We start from the raw sequence: 17438 nt of genomic DNA, 5'->3' as shown, positions 1-17438 counted from the left end.
CCTCCAGTCACCTCTACTACTAGGTTAATGCCAAAGATTTTAGTTCATATGATAGAAAAAATACAAAAGTTTATATACTTGGCTATTTCCAATGTGTTTGCATCTTTCTACAAACACCTCATCTTTGAATTCCTAACAACTCCTATAGTTTCTGACATACAAGCAGTTGTTGAATTAAGTGGGTTACTTTTAAACAACCTTGAGTCTGCTAGCATACTGCAATTAATGAAAAAAGGTCCAATGCAAAACATTTTAATAAGTTGTCAAATATACAGTTATTAGAATTATCTAAATATCACTTATAAAATTGGTATATCACATTAGATGAGTCTACAAAATAAAAACACAAATCACACATCAACAATAACCCCCACAATCCAATACCCCCCCATCAATAGTACAAATTACAAACACAGTTAAAAAACAAAATGACAGACATTTTAACAGAAGTAACTGATTAAATACATTCATTCATCAAGTACAAGAAATTTAGCACTGCTGCTTAAAGTCACTAGTTATACAATTTTAGGTGCGATTTCACATGCTTTCAAAAACTTCCAGTACAGTCCCCATAGTAAAGTGTCTTTGTGCACGCCATGTTTATCTGTTGGTGTGTTACACATCATACTTAAGACCATTTCATCTCAAAATTAAACAATTTATCTTGAAAGTGAACACCAGGCCAAAATTTAACCCCAAAGATGACAGAATTCAAAACCTTATTAATTTATTGTATGAGTACTAGTTCATAGTGGAGAATAGAAAAATATTTAAATAGTAACAACAAAAACAAAAGATGGTGCTCCAACCTTCCTAAAATATTAACAAACATTTTATAGTGCAATCATTCTAGTTAAAAAGTAATTTCATTTCCATTGCCAAATTTAAAATATCAGTGATTTTGAAGATAGGATTGAGGCCTAAAATATTTGTACTAAGTTGTAAAACACAATCTTTAAGTTTGCAGTCAATTTGCTTGTGAATGTACAATGGAATGTGTTCCACATAAGTTTTATACACTACTACGGAGGGATAATGTAAGTAAATGTACCATTAGTGGCAAGAAAGTGGAAAATTAAGGCTTTTTATCTATTTGACTACTTTAACTCAAGTCAAAGGGAGGCTACAATTCTGCAAAGGATAGTTTCTAATACTGCATCATCCTTACTCAGTACTTAGGATTTTTTTACCTTTAATCCTGAAATGTACATTTCCCTATCTCACTATGTTAATTAAGTCCTCAATCTCACTCTCCATCTCTAGATGGAATGCTGGAAGAACCTTGTCTGCTCAGCCTTGTATATACTGGGACTCGGGTGGGGAAATGATGCTTAGCTTGTGGTAGACATCCTAAATTTAGACTCCAAGGCAAACCACTTCTTTTCCCAAACCACTTTTACCATTTCAAACCTTGTCAGATAACCAATTCTTAAAAAGAAATGGATGTTTTCTGGGCCTATTAAAAGGGTACTGAAGCTACAAATACAAAATTGAGGTTAAAGGCACTGGAGAAGGTAGATAATCACAAAACACTGTAAACAATTTGTAAAGCAAATAAAAGAAAATGGTACTAAAACAATGGCAATGACTTAAAACAGTAGACAAAATTTCTGTCATTTCACAATAAAATTCTGTCATTGGTCTACAGTTTTCATTTATCCTACAATATTCTAAACCTTTGAAAAAGTTTTCAGTTAAAAAATTGCAACTAAAATAATTATGAATTCCTCTTTTCCCTAATGTTATAAGTTTGGTAGTTTATATGCATGATGTGGAGAATGTTGGAAATCATAAAGTACTAAACTTATACTAATCAAAATTCAGAAAAGGTTTTGCTCATTTGATAGTCTAGAGCTCCACAGTTGCAAACTATAGCGTTAAGAGGCATAGTAAGAATAATCCTTCCAGACACAAAACAGAGAATCGTAAGTACTGATTGGAATTACCACAAGCTCCATAACAGAGCCATTTAATATACACTCTCATAAGTTTCTTGAAAAACTATTTAAATAAAATATGTAGTATTTATCACCAATTTTAATTTACTTAAATCTATGCAAGTTCCATCCATATTAAAATATCAGTTAATGTAAATATTTATTATAAAACTATTTTACAATTTAAATTTTTATTTGAGAAATGTATTCACATCCACAGTTTCTTAAAAGTCCTTTTTATGAGTTCACGCCACAAAAAAATACACTAAAATCATGTTTTGGGGGGGAGGGGGAGAGGATTAATAATCCTATTATCCAAACGACATCCTTATTTCTTAAACAATATTCAAATATCCTTGGTGAATAGTGATTACTCATCCTCACAGTGGTAAATTTAACATAATCGTCAAACAGGACTGCACAGTAAAACAGTCACATGAAGACTACATAAACAATTACTCTATTACAAGTTTACTTATAAAGTAACATAAAATGGGCATTGGAAAGCAGTGATAAAAAATGTAAACAAAAAGAATTAAAGGTTAATCCCTTCCCTGAAAAACAAAACATAAAAGTAGTTTATTATAACAAAACATGATCTATCAAAAAGGTAAGACAGTGATTTTACACAACTGTATTTCCAGAGACTAGATGATGAAAATTGGGAACTGATTTACTGAATTAAAATTTTCAAAGAATCTGATGAAATGTTATTAAATTTGTGGTACATAGGATATTACCCTATGAAAACAGCGTCAAGATTCCACACAGTATTAATTGCATGAAGTTCAGACTTTCTGAACCACTAGCTAATAATGACAACAACAACAACAAAAGTCCATAGTGTTAAGAAAAAGGAAAACTAAAATTTTCTATTCATTTCCATAAAGCAAAAACAAAATATCTATAGTTAATACCTACTTGGGCAGTAAAGAAAACACAAAGCCTCTATGGAAAACACTTCATAGTGATTCCAAATAAAATATTAATAAAATACACATGAATTTTTAGTGTCATTCCAGTTTAATAGTTTTACTAAACATAGAACTCACAGAGCATTTACTTGGTGTTTTCTTTGTATTCAGGTATTTGCAAACTGCCTTCAGAAAGGGCTGGGAAGGTAAGACAAATTTAAATTCTTCAACATCACAAAAAATGGCACTTGGATTCAAAACTTTAATTAAAGGAGAAAGAAAAAAGTAACAATGTGTAACTATCTTAATTTCAAATTTTAATGTTTTCATTGACAATCAGATAATTTGAAAAGGGTAGTGGGTGTGAAACAAAGGTAATATTTATAAATCAAATTTTCCCAAGAAAAATAGCATCACCCTTTGCCCGGCCAGCAATAAATTGTAATTCTTGTGCAGACTACAATATAAAACTTTTACTGAAGAGTGAAACGGAAGCATAGATTTAGGTATGCACCAAAGCCTACATTATGCATTAATTGCTACATGGTACTTCTGACAATTTACCTAACTGTATGTTGCCTTTGTTGCTTAATTGAGTTCAAAGAAACACTTTTTATTTTGTTGGTAGTGGGGCTTGAACTCTGGGCCTGGACGCTGTTCCCAAGCTCTTCAGTTCAAGGAAAGTGCTCTACCACTTGAGCCACAGCGCCACTTCCAGAAACACTATTTTTAACAACATACATTTATATTATTGCTTAACTGAATAGGGAACATAGAAATACATGCATTTTGAAAGGACAAATTTAAAAAGTATTTAAATGATAAAAAGCCTCAACCATCCACAGTTGACATCTCAGTTTAAGAAAAAAGTATAACACAATTTATAGTACTTTTCACAATGTAATAGATTCCAATTTTGCCACTAAATAAATGAGCTTACAAGAAAAATACATTGTTGCTTGCAAATAATTTCTTTCTTCTCCTGACCCTAATAAAAATAACCAGTGCCCTGACTTTCAGGATTTTTGTTGTTGCTGTTGTTGCTGTGCATTTCAGTAAGATTTTTCATGTTCTGGAATATGTACAGAAACTGAAAATAAAAGGAAAACTTGCTTTTGGAATGCAATAATTCTAAATCATCTCACTAAGAAGCACCTTTTGATATGCTGGTCTGAACTTTTAATATAAAATCCTATTTCTGAAGTAGAATTTTTTCCAGTCTTTGTAGCATTAAACAGCCAATACTGAGGATGTTAGCCTGTGCTTTGTAGATATTTGAAGGTGTTCTGATGATGAAATAGTTTAGATATGGCTCACTGTCAAGGCTGGGTAGACAGAGATTTCATGATAAAATTGGCTACAAAAAGCTAAATAAACTTGTAATGACTGAACAATGATTTCCATTTTGCTTGAGCCAAACAGATGTTGTTTAAGCCATGTACCACCACATTCCCTATTTAATATTACTGTTTCTTTATTCTTCATAGTTTTCTAATGAACTTATAGTTAGTATTCCTGAGTAAGATTATAAAAAAGTTAACCTTTCTACCAAAAGTATAAAGACAAATAAAATGTCGACTCACAATACAATTTTTTACATAGCATCACAGGTGCAGAGATAATAACTGCTGCTCTTCATTATGATTGGCCCATCCTTAAAAGACCAAGGCAAAAGATTCAATTGTCTAAAATACTTCGAAGTACAGTAATTAAATGTTTTAGACCATAAACATATCCCTCATCTATTGTGTTGCTAGGGAACACATGAGCAAAATCTATCATTCGCACTTCTACTTCTGCAATCTCTTGGCAACCAGTGGGAAGGTGATAGAAAACTTTCTCCAGCTGGGAAAGTACATTTCCGTTTAAATGTTCCTGTGACATGCTTTTCCACCCATTGTCCTGCTCCCTATTTTCAACTTTCAATGAAGTCTGACTGTGATGTTTTTTTGAATACATTTTTCTGTGCCGAGCATAGATCTTGGATAAGCTTTTGCCTACTGAAGACTCTATTTTTCCATTTGCTGTGGAATTTAACACATGAAAGTTATTATTGTACTCCAGTACATCTGTGTCTGACAGTTGTCCTTTGGATAATATCTTTTCTGCCAAAGTTCTGTCATTTGTTTTTGTTGTAGTAGGTGGCTGAGATGAACCTTCATATACAAACAATAATGAGCTAGCATAGAAGTTAAGCTGCTTCTGGTTTTCAAACCACTGCAGAATCTTCTCAATCTTCTGAATACTGGCAGCAACAGCATCTTTTCTTAAGCAGAATCCATTATGAAAAAACTTGGAGACACCTATGATATGAAATATATTAGGATTAGAATCACATTATAAAACAGCTGCTAGGGGGAAAGTGAACTCACAATATATAAAATTCTCCAATAATTTCCTCATCATCTCTTAAAATAACTCAATAGCTATTTCTAGAATTCTATTTGGAGACATTTAGATCACAACTTAATTCTTAGTTAAAATTCATTAGAGACTATTTAAATGACACTAACAAAGTAAAGTTTTATTCATATAAAAGACACAAATGATAAAAACAAGGGAGGGGGTAACAATGCTAGGAAATGTACGCATTACCTTACTCATGTAACTGTAACCCCTCTGTACAGTATCTTTACAACAAAAATGTATTAAAAAAAGAAATTTCTTACAAACAAGTAGTTTAACACTATGCTCAAGAAAAATGATTTCAAAATTGTCTCTATTTGATACCTGAGACTTTTTTGGTGGTACTGGTATTTGAACTCAAAGCTGACTCCGCCTCCTTGCTAGGCTGGTGCTCTAATACCTAAGCTGCCTCTATCCTTTTACAAACTGAGACTGGGTCTCAACTTCCTACCAAAGTGTACAGCTGAGCCAGGTTTCCCCAACTCTGTCACTGCTAAGGTGACAAAACCATTGTGCCCAGCTATGGGTTAAAGAAAGGATCTTGTTGCCGGGCTCCAGTGGCTCACGCCTGTAATCCTCGCTACTGAGAGGCTGAGATCTGAGGATCATGGCCCAAAGGTAGCCTGGGCAGAAAAGTCCATTAGACTCTTATCTCCAATTAATCACTAGAAAACCAGAAGTGGTGCTGTGCGGTAGAGCGCTCGCCTTGAGCTGAAGAGCACAAGGATAGTGCCCAAGCCCAGACCCTCCCCCCCAACCCCCCCCCCCCCCCCGCGATAAAAAAAGGATCTTGCAAATTTTTCTGCATAAGCTGGCCTTAAACCTTGGATTTTGCCCAGGACTCCAGAACTTGGCTTAAAATTGAGACTTTTAAATGTACTAATAACCTATACGATTATTGGGCCTCTTTTAAAACTATGCCTTAAAGTGTTACTATAGATTGGAAATTATGAGTATATACAACTTGATTTCTGCTTTTAAATAACTTGTTCCTGAACTTTGGGACAAAAATTGGTAAGAAATATTTAGCTGGGTGCTAGTGGCTCATGTATGTAATCCTACCAACTCAGGAAGTAGAGATATGGAGGACAGCAGCTTAAAACCAATTTGGGTAAAAAAAAGTTAGAGAATCCATCTCCAAAACATTCAGCAAATAGCCAGACTGGAGGCATAGTTCAAGTGGTAGAGTGACAGCTGAGCAGCCAAGGCAGCCACGCAAGCAAGGCAAATGAGCACTAAATCCTGAGTTCAAACCCTAGTATAATAGAAAAGTAGTTTTAAATACACAATCTGAACATCATCTTGCTGTTGCGTATATATATATCAAAATAAACACTTTAACATTGTGGGTGTTTATTTTCTATACATAATATAAAAATTCTTCTACAAATGACAATACACATAAATATTTCTCTTAGTAGAGCCACAAATAAGCTTCCAATATTATTTCCACAAATCTAAGAGAACTTACTTTTGCAATATCTTGACCATTAGTATTTTAGAAGCATGTATGTATGTTAGCAAACTTTCTTTAAATCAATCTAATTTTGCTTGATTATTCATTAGATAGCACTAGAAGCTTTGGAAACTTCTCAAAAGTACATTTCATGAAACAACATACATTTTAAGTCTCTTATGTAATAAACAATTTAATATATTAGTATTTACAATCTACACTCAAAAAATGACTGTAGCTAGTCAGAAGGTGAAGATGGGACATAATCAAATTTCAAGGCAAAGGAAAAAGTAGGAGTAGGATTGTAGTCTTAAACGGGTCCCCCCAAAAAAGTGAGACCTTGGTTGAAAAGTAAATTAAAATAAAAAAGGCCTGGAGATGTATAGTAGACTGCTTAGCAAGTACAATGCTCTGAGTTCAAACCGCAGAATCTCCCCCCCCCAAAAAAAAACTGTAATGACAATCTTTAATTTCAGAATTAAGCTAGACAGTCAGTATGTTTCATATATATATATGTATATATATATATATATATATGACATATATGTTTTATATTTGTGTGTGTGTGTGTGTTGGTTCTTGGGCTTGAACTCAGGGTTGAGCTTCTTTTGTTCAAGGCTAGTGCTCTACACTTGAGCCACAGAGCCATTTCCAGCTTTTCCTGAGTAGTCTATTGAGATCACAGACTTTTCTGCCCAGGCTGTCTTTGAGCTTAAGTCCTCAGATCTCAGCCTCCTGAGTTGCTAGGGTTATAGCCATGAGCCACCAGTACTCAGCTTAATATTAAAGCATACAACCAAATATTTTATCCAAGATGTTCTTCCTCCAAAGTCCGTATGTTGAAGGTTTAGTCTTATTAAGAGGTGATACAACTTTTTGGAGGTTGGCCTAGAGGAAGGAAGTTAGGTCAATGGGATGTGTCCTTGGAAAAAATTTGGGGACCTTCTCGCTCTTCTCACTCTGCTTCCTGGCCGTGCTAAGGAGAGCTGCTTTTGTCTACAGTGTATGTCTATCATGATGTATTGTGGCACCACCTGTAACTAGGCTACCTGAGCACAGGATGAAGCCACGAATCAAACCTTTCCTTTATTTATTTGAACTCAGCGTCTGGGCTTTATCCTTGAGCCTCTCTGTGCTCAAAGCTAGCTCACTACCACTTGAGCCACAGTACCACTTCTGGCTTTTCTGTTTATGTGGTACTGAGGAATGGAACCCAGTACTTCATTCATGGTAGGCAAGCACTCTACCACTAAGCCACATTCCCAGCCCATTTCCTATGTTTAAATTGGTTATCTTAGGGTTTTGGGTGGAAAGCTGGGGGGGGGGGGGGGGAAGGTAGGGGTGTGTGTGTGTGTGTGTGTGTGTGTGTGTGTGTGTGTGTGTGTGTGTGTGTGTGTGTGTGTGTGTGTGTGTGTGTGTGTGTGTGTGTGTGTGTGTGTGTGTGTGTGTGTGTGTGTGTGTGTGTGTGTGTGTGTGTGTGTGTGTGTGTGTGTGTGTGTAGGGTATATTGGAAACTGAGGATTATGATCTCATTTTGGGAATATAAATTTTATTTTTCAAGAAAATGTTATACATAGGTCAGGTACCATGGTTGATCCTTATAATCCCAGTTTAGGAGAGAGAGATGAGAAGAATTTTGGTTTGAGGCCAGACTAGGCAAAACCTCATGGAGACCATGGTATAACCCCTGTTGTCACTATATTTGATTCTGGTGCTCTGAATCTTGTATATACATTTTTCTAATTTGGGGAAGAGAAGGGAAATAACAAAATGCTGAAATAAGGATACAGGATGACCCATTGTAACAATGAGATGTACAAGATGGTTGAAAACGAACTTTATAACTTTGCAAGGGGGGGGGGGAGAGGGAGGAGCTGGAGAGGTGGGGAGGAAAGGGATGGTAAGGGAAGTATAAAAGAGGGTGTAACAATGCTCTATAGGAAATGCACTCATTACCTTGCTCGTGTACCTGTAAACCCTTCAATACAATATCTTTACAATTTTATATATATATATATATATATATATATATATATATATATATATATATAACCTCAGGGAGATCTCATTTCAAAAAATAAAGCTGTTTGTGGTGGTGTGTACCCATCACTTGTTACAAAGATGATATAAATATGTAAATAAGAGCCTTGAAGTACAGGCCAGCCTTGGAAAAAGCATGAGGCTTTATTTAAAAGTAACTAGATTAAAAAGGACTAGATAGTAGAGTGCTTGACTAACAAGCACAATGCTCTGAATCCAAACCCCAGTACTGATTTTAAAAAATGTTTAACACAAATTAAATTAATATTTTGGAGATGAATTAAAACTGAAGTACCATCAGCATTAGTTTTGTAGTACTTACCATCCTTTATAGTTTCTTTTGTTAAGCTTCTTCCATAGTGCTGGTTTTGTGTCTCATAGCTATCAGAGTGAACATGATAAACCTGCCAAAAAAAAAGCAGTGCCTATTAAAGGACTAATACTCTCTGATCACATTATTTTTTTTAACCTGGCAGTGTTTAATATGGCATCTATTTATATAACTCATCATAATAAACTTTAAAACATCATAGTCATATCAATACATGAACTTAACTAATTTAACATCTACTACTGACAAAAAGTCCTTATAAGGAAAGATGATTATTTCCAATATGATAAAATTATCATTTTGGAAAAGTTAGTCTCCAGTTTAAGGTAGAAGGTAAAGAAATGTTTTTCTTTTAAAATAAAAAAGCTTCCATAAATAAGTAGATTCTATCACATCCTTTATAATTATTATATATACCTATATATAAAAAGCATATAATAAAATATAATTTTATATTATTATGTAATACTATTCTGAAGTTACTAGCAAATACAAACAAATAACAAAACAAATAGAGGGCCAGGCATGGTGGTTTTACACTGTAATCCTAGCTATTCAGGAGGCCAAATTCGGTAAGACTGTAGTTGAAACCCAACCCAGACAAAAAGTTAACAAGAACTCATTTTTTCTGTTGCTGGCTGTGGGGTTTACTCTGAGCCTGGGCATTTCAGCTCAAGGCAAGCGCTCTACTACTTGAGCCACAGCGCTACTTCTGGTTTTCTGGTGGTTTATTGGAGATAAGAGTCTCATGGACTTTCCTTGCCTGGGCTGGCTTTGAACTGTGATCCTCAGATCTCAGCCTCCTGATCAGCTAGGATTACAGGCCTGAGCCACCGGTGCCCGGCTAGCAAGACCTCATTCTTAACCAACAAGCTGGGCATTGTGGCTCAAACCTGTAATCCTAACTACTCAAGAGGTAGAGATGAAGAGGATCCTGGTCCAAATCCACAGTAGGCAAAAAATGAGAAACACCCTCTGAAAAACAACTGAAGTGTCAAGAGCTTGGAACGTGACTCTAGTAGACAGCATCTGCCTAGCAAGCAGGAGACCCTGAGTTCACAATCTAGTAACACAGATAATCATTTAGAAGATAAGTTATTATTCTTTTAGGTAGTAGTTGTACCCTGGAAAATCAGCTTAAAAATGAATACAAAAGATAAAAAAAATACTGGCTGAATAAAATTAGTAAACAAAATAATATTTCAAATAACAAGTTTGAATAAGTAGAAGACCTCATTTACAAATGCAGCAAAAAGAATAAGAGATACAAATAAAAGTAAATAAACACAAGATGTGTATAAAGAGCACTTTAAAACATTCCTAAGATATACACCCATGTTCACTAAGAAGATTCAACATCATAAAAAGATACTAATCCTAAAGTTAATCTACAACTAAAATGAGATAATAAAAAGCCACCAACATTTTTAAAAATCAAATAAAGTAATTCTAAAGTTTCTGCACAGCCAGGTGTGGTAGTTCATTTCTGTACTATCAACTATTCAGGAGGCTAAGGCAAGAGGATGGACTGGGCCTAGAAGTTTGAGATCAGCCTGGGTAATTTGTCTTTAAAATAGATGAAAAATGAAAAAGTTCACACAAAACAATAGGAAGAGACAGATAAATTCAAAATAAAAGTAAGAATAACTTTATCATCCTACCATGTATTAAAATACATTTGAATCAAATATGTAAGCCAATTTAGTATGTCATAGGATTTTAAGTCAGTAGAAAAAAATGACTATTAGTCTGATTAGTTATTTGGGGAGAGATAACTTTACACCTTTCTTCTCATGTCAGAATGAATTCAAAATGCACAAAATGAAATAAAAGCCCCCCCCGAAAATATAAAAGAATTGTTGAATATCTAATAATCAAAGAAAGTATTTCTAACCAAAGCTCACATTCCACCCCATTCAGGATGCTTTAAGAATAGAGAAAAGGGAAGGTGGCTTAGTGGTAGAGTGCTTGCCTGGATTCTATTCCTCAGCACCACATAAGCAGAAAAAGCCAGAAGTGGCGCTATGGCTCAAGAGCACTAGCCTTGAGCTGAAAAGCTGAGGACAGTGCCCAGGCTGAGTTCAGGTCCCATGATGGACCAAAAAAAAAAAAAGAATGGAGAAAAGGTAAGTAAAATTTATATAATATACTCAGTGTAGCCTTATATTCAATGTAAAAAGGACAAAGGAGCAGAAGATTTCACAGAAATCAAACAAGCCTCAAACTTACTAGGAGCATGTCACGTCTCTTGCACTTAAATTACCAAACAAAAATGTCTCTAGACACTGATAACGTCTCCATGGGGAAAAAATGTCTCCATGGGGGGAACAATTGCCCCTGCTTGAAAACCATTGCCCTATATAAGGCAAACTGCCAATATTTACCGAAGTTATAAATGTGGACACACCTCCCTTAAAGATTTATCCCAAGGATGTGCTAGCATACTGGTAGAATAAAATAGGTCTATAGTTACTCACTTCAACATGACTCATACTAGTAACAGACTAAAAGCAATCAAAAGAGTCATCTTAAACTCTTTACACAGAAAGAGTTGAATAAAATCATTTTCTTTTGCATAAACATAAAACCTATTTAAGAAGGACAGTTTCTCGGCTGGGCATAGTAGCACATCCTGTGATGCCAACACTAGGCAGGCCTAGAAGGCTCATTAGGAAGCCCTTCTTTCTCTCAACAGAAACATTACACTGAACTATAAGAACACCTTTAAGAAATGGATATTCTCTATTTTACCTGAATATGTTTAAAGAGAATTCTATGGCTGGGAGGCTTGCTCAGTGATGAAAAAAAAACATGTTGAATGTGAGCAAGGCCCTATGTTTCATGCCCAGCACTGCAAAACATGATTAACCCAAATAAAAACATGATTCTAAAAAACTCACCCTTCTGTTATTCAGGAGTCTTATGATCTGAGTCAAATTAAATCTTATCCATAGGAACTTCAACCCCACATATGCACCAAAAAAGTTAAATCTTTCTAGTGCAACACTGTTATTAAATTCTCTTTGCCCCTGTTTATTTCTACTTTACTAACACTAAAATGGAAAAAACTCTTGAGTTTCTCTAAGTTCTACCTACTATTGTTCTTGTCTAGTAACAAAGATATTTATAAAACACATATACTCCCAGCCTGAAAACACACAAATACATATATGTATAGTTAAAATAAAGGCTGTAATTATTATTTTTTAATGGCTGGGAGATATGCTAAGGAGAACAGAATGAGCAAAAGCAAGCTCCAAGACTCTTCCTTATGGATAAATCTTAAGTGTTACTATCATACTATCACAAAGGAAGGGAATACAAAAAAAAAAAAGACTTGGGACAGTATGATCAACAGAAGGAAAAAATAATTATCATTCCCTTTAATCAGGAATCAGTGATTGGGAAAGGTAACTTCTGTGTATTTCAAAAAAGCTAGAAGATAGGATTTTGGAAATTCTCACTACAAACAGTACATGCTTTAAGACATTATTACTGTGTAAGAACATTACATAACACATATATACAATCTATTTACATACCTCATGTTATAACATGTATTTGTCCCATGTATGTAAACTTAGGTGTTCGTTAAAAACACACTTATAGATGTCAAAGCCAAATAATTAAGCCAAATAATTAAGCAAATAGAACAACTTTTTAAATTAAAAAAGTTAAATAGAGTAAATACTACTAAACTTAGAAAAAGAAGTGACTAAAATTTCTCTTTAAAGAATACAGAAAAACAATCTTTTTCTAATAAAAATGCAAAAATAATATTTTTCTAATATTTACTGTGAACCTTAGCTTAAACTTATTTAAAATAACTGTTCAGTTACTATCTTGGGGTTCAGTCATTTATTTATTCATCACCTACTATGTGCTAGGAACAGAGACTAACCATTTACCAGTGAACAAAAGAGACAAGTTCCTGCCCTCACAAAGTTTATGTATTCAGGATTTATGAAAACATATTCCCTTCTGATATATTAGCATTATAATGATAGCAGTAATCTTCAAAGAAAAAAATATAAAGAAAAATGTGTGTATTATACTGAATCACTCTTACCCTCATGCCAAGCACCAAGAACCCAATCTCTTCCATTAATGGGTACTTGCTAACCTGCTGCTGAATCTTCTCAGACGAGGCAAAAGGATCATAGCTTTTTCGCCCTATCTTTACATCCATTATACAGGGCTTAGTAAATTTATGGGTCACATCTTCCAGTTTTAGGTATAAGTCTGTAAGTAAAGAAAAACACTAATTAATGACAGGCAGACATATTACTACTCAAATATCACAAAGGCAAACAAAATGAGGAAATCCTAGAAAAGAAAAATTTAAAAACCTAGTCAGCAATTATTATATTATCATTATTGTTATTATTAAAAAGGACTGACAAACAAATGTGTAACATTAGCAAATGGTACGGGGGGGACAACAGGAATGGAGAAAAGAAGGGTGAGCAAATGCAGTCGTTGTTTTCAATATATACTGTGCTAAAAAATGAACTATGTAACCTGTGTGTAAGAATGGGAGGGGGAAATGGGGGAAAGCTAAGGAAGGTGTGAAAATGTCTAAGAAGCATTGTACTTATAACCTGACTTACGAAACTGTCCCTCTGTACAACTCCTGAAAAATAACAATTAAAAAGCAAAAGGCAATGAAACCAGGTACTGGTGGCTCACATCTATAATCCTAACTACTCAGAGGTTGATATGGAGAATCTTGGTTTGAGGACAGCCCAAGCAGAAAATCTCACTAGATTATCTCCAAACTAACCAACAAAATGCAGGCTGAAAGCAAGGCTAAAGTAGCAGAGCATCAGTTTAGCAGAGCATCAGTTAAGTAAACATGGGGCCCTGAGTTCACACTCCGAGTAATGCAAAAAGTAGATGACATTATTTCAAAGTTGTTTCAGAATATATTCATTCACCTTTTAAATATAAATTATGCCATCTATTCCTTAGCACAGTATCTTTTAGTACTTTAAAATGTTTTATTCATTTATTCTTCACTTAAAACTATTAACTCTAAATTCTTCCTACAACAAAAGGGTTAAGAAAGGATCCTAGTTTTACCAGTTTCTAAGGAAAATCAAAGAACTTGCTTTGTATTTTATATATATCTATATTTTTATTGTAAAAATACTGTACAGAGGGGTTACAGTTACATAAGGAGGGTAATGAATACATTTCCTATGGAGCATTGTTACCTCCTCCTTTGTTTTTTCCCCTTCCATCCCTTTGCTCCCCACCTCCCCAACTCCTCCCTCCCCGCCCCCCTGACAAAGTAAAGTTTGTTTTCAACAGTGTCCTATACATATCAACATCACAATGGATCAACCTGAATCCCCATTTAAGCATTCCGATATATCCCTTCCTCTCCTCAAAATTACAAAAATGTATATACAATATGTAGAACACTGAAATCAAAACAAGGGTTATACCATGGGGGAAGAACATACAAAAGAAACAAAAGAATCACATAGTGCATTATAAGTACATTAAAAACAATAGCAAGAAAGAAAAAACCACTTGTGTCTCTTGTCTTGGGGAACATTTCGCTTAACATCATCTTATATAGTCATATGTACATAGCCTTTGACCTTCTCTGCTTGTCCTAGACATGTACTAGTCATTGCAAACAAGGAAAACCATGGGACTTATGTTTCTTTGCCTGACTTAGTTCATGTAATATACTTTTTTCTGAGTCTTTCCATTTCCTAACAAATGGGGCAATGTCATTCTTTGTGATGGAGGCACAGAATTCCATTGTATATGCATACACCACATTTTCTTAATCCATTCATCTACTGAGGGGCATCTGGGTTGGTTCCATATCTTAGCTATAGTGAATAATGCTGTGATAAACATAGTTGTGCTGGTAGCTTTAGTATGGTCTTGTTTGTGATCATTTGGGTAAATGCCCAAAAGTGGGATTGCTGGTTCATAAGGAAGCTCTATGTGGAGTCTTTTGAGGAACCTCCATACTGCTTCCAAAGTGGTTGAACAAGTTTACATTCCCACCAACAATGCAGTAGGTTCCCTTTTGGCCACATCCCCTCCAGTATCTGTTGTTACTAGATTTCTTAACTATAGCCATTCTAACTGGGGTGACGTGGAATCTCAATGTTGTCCTGATTTACATTTCTTTTATGGCTAAGATCTTGGTTGGAGAACACTGACATTATCCAAAAGTTTGTTTGCATGCAACATAAATGTAAATTCAATTATATTATTATAAAAATCTAGTTACTGAAAGCAAGGATCGAGGACCAATGTGGGAAGATATTTTCCTCCCCTTTCCAAGGTAAAATAATCTTTAAATTCTGAAAAATATGATTCAGGTTTTAGTAATGAATACAGTAATAAACATTTCTCCTAAAATAAATATTTTCTCCTCAAAGAGAAAAGATTTTATCTTGTTAACTATTAGCAATTCAAGTAAAGCTAGAAAAAAATGTACATTGCCTCTAAAGGGTACCAAGAATAAGAGAAGCCTTGTCCCTTTTCTTTGTTCCTGTTCCACTAAGACTAGGATATTATCCAATTACAATAAAGAAGTTTGTGTTGAACCAATGAGGACAACTCAGAGCTTAAACATTTTTACACCACTCAGATTGACTAAGCATACATCTCCTCTAAAGGGTAAGAGATAGAGATCAATTTTGTCCCTGAAAGGATAGTGGAAGGAAGGTTGTGACTATGCAGATATGAAGAAGAAACTGCAGCCCAGAGAGCAGCACCAATACAGAAGGAGCCTAAAATTGAGAGAAAAGTTCCTGAACAGCTATCTTCAACAGCTTAAGAGAAAACAAAAGATCTGGACACAGGCACAACACTGTAGTAAAAGGCAATAGACAAGTGGAAACATCCTGACCAAGAAGCTGGAGCCCACCCATGCTTGTGTATTCTAAAAGATTACCACCATGGGGGCGAAACTGGGAAAGGAGCACAAGACAATTCCTTCAGATCCTCTCCTACCATCCCTAACAGCTTTCTACAGCTCCAGCTGCACAAGAATGTTAGCAACAAGACGTAAATCCAAATGTCAGAAAAGTCTAAAGACTAACAAAGTAGATTCTTGGCACTGAAAAGGTTAGCATATAATTTGGAGTCAAAAATTTGCAAATTCTTGGGGCTGGGAAGGTGGCTCAGTGGTAGAGCGCTTGCCTTGCATGCATGAGGCCCTGGGTTCAATTCCTCAGCACCACATAAGCAAAAAGAAAAAAGCCAGAAGTAGCGCTGTGGCTCACTAGCCTTGAGCTGAAGAGCTGAGGGACAGCGCCCAGGCCCAGAGTTCAGGCCCCACGACCGACCGGACCCTCCCCCCCCAAAATGCAAATTCTTACTGAGCTTGTAAAGCTGTGTGTGACACTGTAGAGGTTGTAGGGAAATCCTGCCTCAAATGCACAACTATGTGTTCATTTGGTAGAGATTAAAATAAACAACCTGTTTATAAAAGTTTGGAAGTAGATTTTGTATGTCTGAATATAAAAACAGTATTTCTTCTTTTCCTTTTTATAAAGGAGGAAGATACAAGCGCAATAAGAGTATAATAAATGTTTGCTGAATAATGAGTGTTTGCCTTTCCCATTCCTACTGCCCAGTAGAATTTTGGACTTGGCTTTCCTATACTGAACAGTAATTTCTTTAGTAAATAGGGATAGGTTTTTACTCTACATTTATTTCAACTGGTTAAATGTGCTTTCCTTCAATTTAATTATTAAGTAACTGCTAGACTATTTACTATTAGCCTTCAGAAATAAAACTAACTTAAGGTCTACTGGGATTGAGTGGTTTCTTTTAGTTCTTTGGCCTCCTTTTAAGTAACCATAAAAATTTGAGATTCTCAAGGGAAATAACAAAATGCTGAAACAAGGATACAGGGTGACCCATTGTAACAATGAGATGCACAAGATACTATGTAGAAAACGAACTTTACAACTTGGGGGGTGGGGGGGAGTTGGCAAGGTGAGAAGGGAAGGGAAGGGATGGTAGGAGAAAAACAAAGGAGAAGGTAACAATGCTCAATAGAAAATGTACCTTACTCATGTAACTGTAACCTCTCTGTATGCTATTTTTACAATAAAAAACAAAAATAAAAAATTTGAGATTCTCATTCCTATCTTCCCAAGATTTAAAAAATAAACTGCAAAATCTGCTGTAGTAAAGTTCACTTAAGGAATCAATGATATTGTATCTAGCAGCTTACAAGAGTTTCTGAAAAACAGAAATAAGGTAGCATGATCTCAGCATTGAGATCTTATTATTGAGTTACAATTGATTATTGATTTACATGTTACTGATTTACAGTTTCTGCCATATGTACAAAAACTGAATATTATTTC

General features: G+C 35.0%; 1 protein-coding gene across 3 annotated transcripts in view; it reads right to left on the bottom strand.

Moving 5' to 3' along the window:
* Window positions 1-236: 236 nt before the first annotated feature.
* Ipmk (inositol polyphosphate multikinase) overlaps window positions 237-17438 on the bottom strand; it is a 39147-nt gene continuing 21945 nt past the window's right edge. For 2 of the 3 annotated variants that reach the window (XM_070021075.1, XM_070021076.1), the window contains exons 4-6: window positions 13154-13326; window positions 9076-9157; window positions 237-5154 (exon numbers count right to left, since the gene is read on the bottom strand). In XM_070021075.1, the coding sequence (XP_069877176.1) occupies window positions 4529-5154; window positions 9076-9157; window positions 13154-13326 (881 nt within the window). In that variant the 3' untranslated portion in view covers window positions 237-4528. The remainder of the gene's footprint in view (window positions 5155-9075; window positions 9158-13153; window positions 13327-17438) is intronic. The other variant, XM_070021077.1, reaches the window with a different exon arrangement.

Source organism: Dipodomys merriami, unplaced genomic scaffold (assembly GCF_024711535.1).
Source record: "Dipodomys merriami isolate MVZ:Mamm:240054 unplaced genomic scaffold, mDipMer1.0.p SCAF_14, whole genome shotgun sequence".
NCBI lineage: Eukaryota > Metazoa > Chordata > Mammalia > Rodentia > Heteromyidae > Dipodomys > Dipodomys merriami.
The sequence above is the reverse complement of the archived record's forward strand: the minus strand, read 5'-3'. Positions and strand labels throughout refer to the sequence as shown.